The sequence below is a fragment of the Rhinolophus sinicus genome, chromosome 13, assembly GCF_057876585.1.
Source record: "Rhinolophus sinicus isolate RSI-liver-muscle chromosome 13, RSI-T2T, whole genome shotgun sequence".
NCBI classification, from domain to species: domain Eukaryota; kingdom Metazoa; phylum Chordata; class Mammalia; order Chiroptera; family Rhinolophidae; genus Rhinolophus; species Rhinolophus sinicus.
The window spans coordinates 20,053,083-20,059,746 of record NC_142513.1 but is presented as its reverse complement, the minus strand read 5'-3'; the positions used below and the strand labels follow the sequence as shown (position 1 = coordinate 20,059,746).

At 47.3% G+C, this 6,664-nt stretch overlaps 1 protein-coding gene across 1 annotated transcript; it reads left to right on the top strand.

Moving 5' to 3' along the window:
- Positions 1-2,116: 2,116 nt before the first annotated feature.
- PROCR (protein C receptor) lies at positions 2,117-6,074 on the top strand. The gene is made up of 4 exons (XM_019732509.3): positions 2,117-2,334; positions 4,433-4,684; positions 5,059-5,334; positions 5,556-6,074. The coding sequence occupies exons 1-4, from the start codon at positions 2,256-2,258 to the stop codon at positions 5,669-5,671; spliced, it is 723 nt and encodes a 240-aa protein (XP_019588068.3). The 5' UTR covers positions 2,117-2,255; the 3' UTR covers positions 5,672-6,074.
- The last annotated feature ends 590 nt before the right edge of the window (positions 6,075-6,664 follow it).

Here is a 6,664-nt window from a genome sequence, read left to right as displayed (position 1 = left end):
AAAGAGCCCTTGGAAGTCATCTTTGCCTTCATCTACATCGTTTTGGTTTCTCTTTTCTCCAGCTGTGTAGAGCGCCCCTGAAAAATGTGTTTTTATATGAGCAAGAATGATTCCACTTTGTACGAGGAAGAGTAACTCCATCTTGGACACTGAGTAGTATGGAAATTCCCCATGAAGATAAACAACAAGTAAACAACCACCAGATGGATGGTGTGGCAGCTGCAGGGACTAATAGGAAACAAGTCTGTGAGGACCGATAAGGTGACGTCATACATCTCTACTGAAGTCCTTGAGAACCCAGGACTTTGACAGCTCAGAGAGCCAGTCTCGACTGAGAGGTGACTACTCCAAAAACCTGCTTGTTCCATCAGACTCAGACCGAACCTCTGCCAGACCGACCTCCCGGACCAGCTGCCCTGCACACAGAATCTGATAGTCTCTGGGACTGGTTCATTATCAAAATACTTTACTAAATTGTTATTGTTATATTGATGGCCATATTGCTATGATTATATTGTGATACTGATGTTTAGGAGGCTATTCTTCCCACTGCATTTTCTGTGTGAATAAATGAGCATATTGAAATGCACTAGACTTGTGTGTTTGCCTTAATTCTCACTCAAAGCCACGGCTACCATGGAGGCCTCAGTCAGTGCCAGGTAGATCCTGAGGGTCTGAGAGTCTCTTGGGGGTTAGTCCCTCTGACTTGCAGGAAGAGACTGCAGCAGTTCCGTGAGTCCAGCAGACTGTTGTGACACCAGCCTAAGGTCATGCCCATGATTGGGGTTAGAGGCCTGGCTGATGGAGAAGCCAAAGTGACCTAACTACCTGAGGGCCAGTTGTTCTGTTTATTTTCCCCACTCATGATTGCTGTTTATTTTCATAATAAGAGTGATGTTATACATTGGAAAAAAATAAAATAAATAAATGTTTCTAAACGGTACATAATGTTCTGCAACTTACTCTTGCAGATTTATGCACGTCATAACTATCTTATTAAGTCATCCATTAGCTGATATGTATTATGATATTGTTCATTATGTGCACTCTTCTAGGCACAGTAACAAACAAGATGGACAGCCTCTATGCCTAGGAACTTACATTCTTGTAGGATATTCAGACAATAAACATGTAAATAATTTCAGGTAGTGCTAAGTAATATGATGAAAATAGAGTGGGGATTGGGCAGGGAAAGTATTTTATTAACTACTGCATAGTATTCCACAGTATAAATTATCATACTTTAGGGGCGTAACTTTCTAATTTTTCTACTTACTTTCTGGATTTCTAGAGTAAGAAATACATTTTATACTGCTGTCATACCCATCATGGAAACATACACATAGAAAACCAAAACACACATACAACCGAGCCAATATTTCATGAAATAATGTTTAACTTTACCAAGGGTGATGCACTTGAAAATTTTCATTGTGTTCTATTTCATTAAAAAAACAAACAAAACAAAACAAAAAACCCTACTAATCATGACCTGCTATATTGTTTTCATTGTCCACTAATAAGATGGTGAACTCCATTTGAAAAATATTGCTTTAAGTAACCAATCCTCTGTTGAGATTTAGATGGGTCATAATTCTCTCCTGGTACAAGTAATGGTACAGTGAACTGCTCTATATTCATATTGTGACTATTTCTGAGAGCAAGATCCCTGATTGCATAATTACTATTTCTTTAAAATTCTGACAAAATGTAGCCAGCATGCTGGGAAACTGGATTCTAATCCCCCATCTCTCACATCATGATGCATAAACTTTGGGCAAGTCCCTGAACTTCTCTGGACTTTGGTTTCCCTGTTACTAAAGCTTGCTGGTCTCTACACCCTAGACTCTACTTTAAGTTGAAAACAGATGCCCCACCTCCTGACTCAGAGAGGGCAGGACTTCTGACTCCCAGCCCTTCTCCCCCCTTTCCGCTGCTCTCTGTCCCTCAGAAAGCTGCTCAGGGAAAAGGGAAAAGGCAGGTCTGGGCAGGAGGGTGCGATGCAGGGCGGGACAAGGGGAGGGCCAGGGGGAGGCCGGCCCCCTAGTAGGAAATGAGCCGGGTAGGAATAACACTTTATAAGCCTGACGCCCTTTCCTCCTCCCATCCCCCCTGGCCACCTTCCAGCCTCCTCTGTTCAACCTCCTCCCCTCCCAGGCAGTCCTCACTTCTGGTTCCTCTAGGCTGCATCCAGTGGGAGCGCCCAGCTTGCCAGAGCCAAGAGCCCAGGTGGGTTCAAGAACCTCAGCCCCAGGATGTTGACGACACTGCTGCCATTACTGCTTCTACTGCTCCTGCCGGGCGGGGCCCATGGTAGCCAGGAAGCCTCAGATGGTGAGTTGGGGGGCACATCTGCCTCAGGATGATTCTGAAAAGCCTCAGCCTATCTGGGTTCGTGGGCAAGACCAGAGGAGAGCTTATCCCACAGTGTCTGTATCTGCAGCTGGCTAGATACCTCTTTAGGGCAGGCAGGATCCTAGGGACTGGTTTGTGTCCCAAAGCCAAGGTGAGGAAGTATAGTTCGGCACATGGGAAGGAGGAGATGGAGATTGCTGGAGGAAAACAGGACTGGAAAAATGGGAAAGGGACAGATAGAAAGGGTGAGGGAATTAGCCTCAGGGTGAGGGGAGAGATGGGATAAAGTCTGGAGAGGGAGAGCTGAGGGTGATGATGAATGGGGTGAATCTAGGGAAGATACTCAGAGATAAGATGGCAGATGGAAGGAATGGGAAAACACTGGGAGAACTGAAGGAAGATTTGGGGCTGAGATATGTGAAACAGAAACAGAGACTAGAGAAGGTGGATTTAGATTGGGGGCAGTTGATAAGATGAAGCTAGGGGAAAGAGAAGCTGTGGTCAGTGGGAGAACTCATAGGAGATCAGGCTGCCCATTTAGGCACAGAAGGGAAGTTATTGCCCTGCATTGTAATTGCACAAGGGCCTTCTCTGCCCTCTCCCACAATCTCTATAGCTTCAATCTTCGCCTGAGAGAGGGAGCAAATAATAACCAGTATTCAATGAGTGCTCACTATAGTTAATGCATGTATTGACTCATTTAACCCCCACAAAATCTCTACAAGGTAGGTAATATTATCTCCATTTCACAGAGGAGGAGACTGGGGCACACAGCAGTTAAGAACCTTTTCTAGGGTTACCCACACAGGTATACTTATTCACACCTGCAGACACAGAGCACTTCTCAAATGCAGACGTGGTCACGACACACCACACACAGAGATTTACAACCCTGGATTCATTTCCTCCTCAGACATTCTCTGGGCACCTACTCTGTGCCAGGCCCTTCCTAAGTGTAGGAGGCAGAGATAACCAGGCATGATTCCATAGCCTAGAGGAGCCGCAGTGTGTTTGGAGACAGTTTTGTAGAATCTGGGATCACTGAAATAGATCCACTGTGTCTGGGAGGGTAAAGAGAAGAGGCTTCAGGAAAACTCCAAGGAGAGGACAACTGAGCCGGGTCTTGAAGCATGAATAGAAGTTTGCCAGGAGGAAGAGCAACCCTGACATGCTATTTACATGTCAGTTAAAAGGCATCACGAGGAACTCCAAGGAGTCTAATATATCTAAGCACTGGAAAGAAGCTGAAAAAGGCAGCTGTGGCCTGGTCCCCTAAAGACTTTGGACTTGATTCTGTGGCTAGCCCATAGGGAAGCAGTATAGCTCGGTGGCTACGAGTGCTGGATTCAGACAGCCTGCCTTCAAACCTTGGCTCTCCTGTACCATTTTAGCCTGTTTCCCATTTGGATTGGGATTCATAATAGTAGCTACTGCCTTATGTTAATGGAAGGCGCAAATAAGATAATAATGTAAGTAAAGTACAGTGCCCAGGTCATAATAAGCACAATAACTATTAGCTATCATGATTGATAGGGAAGTGTGTCACTGCAGGATGTTAAGCAGAAGGACATCACCTTATTTCTGGGTCAGGTGGAGGTCAGATTAGAAGGGGTGAAACTGAAAAATGAGGGCAGGAGCATGAGGAAAGAAGTGACCACCCGAGTCCAGATGAGAACCAGTGAGGACTGAAGTAGGGTAGTGGCGGAGGAGACACAATTTGGATTTTATTGTAGGTCAGGATTTGTTAATCAAGTGCAAATGAGGGGAGGCAGGGGTGAGAGAAAGAGATTGGAGGGTCTCTTCCACAGACTGGATTATTCTGAGGCAAATCGCTTCTCCTCTTCCAGCCTCAGTTTCCTCATCTGTAAAATGAAGATAATAATCCCTGTCCTGTCTTCCTGGCAAGGTTACTGTGAGCATCACCTGGGAGGAAGGGTGGGAGGACACTTTATAGTTTATGAAGGGCTGGGAAGGTGGGCAGCCTGCCTCCGGCCTTCGGGTAAGGGGTTATTATGTCTGGCTACACGCCGACTCGTCCCACGCTGGCCAGGGACCAACGCGCTGACTTCTGCCCCAGGCCCCCGGAACTTTCACATGCTCCAGATCTCCTACTTCCCAGACCCCTACCAAGTGTTGCACCAAGGCAACGCATCGCTGGGGGGGCTTCCGACACACGAGCTGAAAGGCCAGGGCTCCAATATCACGATCCTCCAGCTGCGTCCCTTGCAGGAGCCCGAAAGCTGGGCACACACGGAGAAAAGTGTCCGGGTCTACCTGCAGGAGTTCCACGACCTAGTGCAACTGGTGCACAAGGAGAGGGGCGTGGCCTGTGAGTAGCTCGCGCGGGAGGGGGCGGGGAAGGGGCCGTGGCCTGGGCGGGGGGGCCGGGCAAATGGGGCGGGGCCTTATGGAAGGGACTGGTTCCAAAAGGGATCTTGTGGATGAGTGTGGTCTTCTGTGGGCGGGAAGCTCTCAGGAGTCCAATGTACCTCCGCATTTACTGATTACTGGGTGGGAGTTTCAGGCTGGAGAGGAGTGGGTGTCCTAACTTATGGGCCCTCCATTGGGCCCTCTTCCTGCTGGCATGACCTCAGGGTAGAACCTGTTGGGAGGCCCTGTCCCTTATACACCCTGAACCTCGAAAGTTCCCACACCTGGCACCCTCTCTAAACAGACCCCTGACCCTGAATCCCCCATCCACAGTTCCTCTGACCATTCGCTGCTTCCTGGGCTGTGAGCTTCCTCCTGAGGGCTCTAGAGCCCATATCTTCTTCGAAATGACTGTGAATGGAAGCTCCTTTGTGAGTTTCCAGCCAGAGAACTCCTCATGGGTGGCAGGGCCCCAGGCCCAGTCCAGACTGGTCACCTACACCCTGCATCAGCTCAACACCTACAATCGTACTCGGTTGGAACTGCAGGAATTCCTGCAGAACACCTGTGTGGAGTACGTGCAGGAACACATCAAGAGAGAGCCGAAAGGTATGATGGGACTGGCCAGGGGCCTGTGTGTTGGGTGGGTTCCAGGCAAATGGATGGACCTGAGGGATGGATACCTTGAGCAACAGGAGGCCCCGGGCTGGGGGTTTGGAACAGAGGACACGTAGCTTAAGTCACTTGGGTGAGACCCCGTGGGGTTTAACTCAAACCATGGGATTCCTCGGGGGTATGTTCTTCAGGCTAACTCTCTGCATGTTCTCCAGGGAGCAAAACAGGCCGCCCCTACACTTCGCTCGTCCTGGGTGTCCTGGTGGGCAGTTTCCTCATCGCTGGTGTGGCTGTAGGCATCTTCCTGTGCACAGGTGGACGGCGGTGTTAATCACTCTCCAGCCCCCTCTGGAAAAGGGTTGGACTGATGGGTGTCTGGCAAGGGAAGATCTCAGCTCACTGAAAAACCAAACAGATTCCCAGTCTGGGACATTATGTCCCAAAAGGTTTGGAGTGACAGCTCTTTTCTTCTCCCAGATCTGCCCACCAAGAGTTTCGGGGCAGGAAAAGGGAGAAGTCTAGATAGACAGAGGACTTCTAAGAACCTAAGAACATGCATGGTTTGCTGAATTGGTCTGAGAAATGAATGCTTCCCTATCTTTGTGGAAAAGAGATAATAGAGTTGGGATGCTGATTGTGGGGTCTGTAGACCATTCTCCAAAAGACAGACACAATCACCTGAGGCATTCAAAACACATAACCAAATAAAACACATCATCCAAAACCAAAACAAACAACATGCAATGTTGTTTGTGTGTCAGACTTGGTGTATCAGCCTTGGGAAGGGATGATGGTATAATAGAAGTAGAAAGAAATAACCAGAGAAATGGAGGAAGTGTAAAATCCAAGTAATATGGGAGCTAGCAGTTGTTAATGAATCAATCAATTAATAATATTAATAAATTCCTTACGTATAAGGCCTTATTATTTCCTCTGCAAAACTTCTGGAAAAGTAGCTTATACTCTTTGCTTCTACTTTCTCATCTCTCACTTACTCTTCAACCCACTGCAGTCTGACTGCTCTAAAATCATCAATGAACTCTAATTGTGAAGCCTTCATGCTCCATAATATCTGCAACATTTCACTGTGGACTAGAACTCTGTGTACCCCAGCTTCTGAGATTCCATACTTCTAATTTTTAGAAACCATTCTTGCCACTCTTTCAATCCATAAGTAAGAGGGCAAGTATGTCGTCTTACTCACTTCACCTTGGAAATGTTAGCTTCCTTAGAATTCCATTTTTGGGCTCCTTTTGTTCCCCTTGAAACTCTACCCTTTCTGGGTGACCCACTAACTTCCATGGCTTCAAATATCACCTATCTG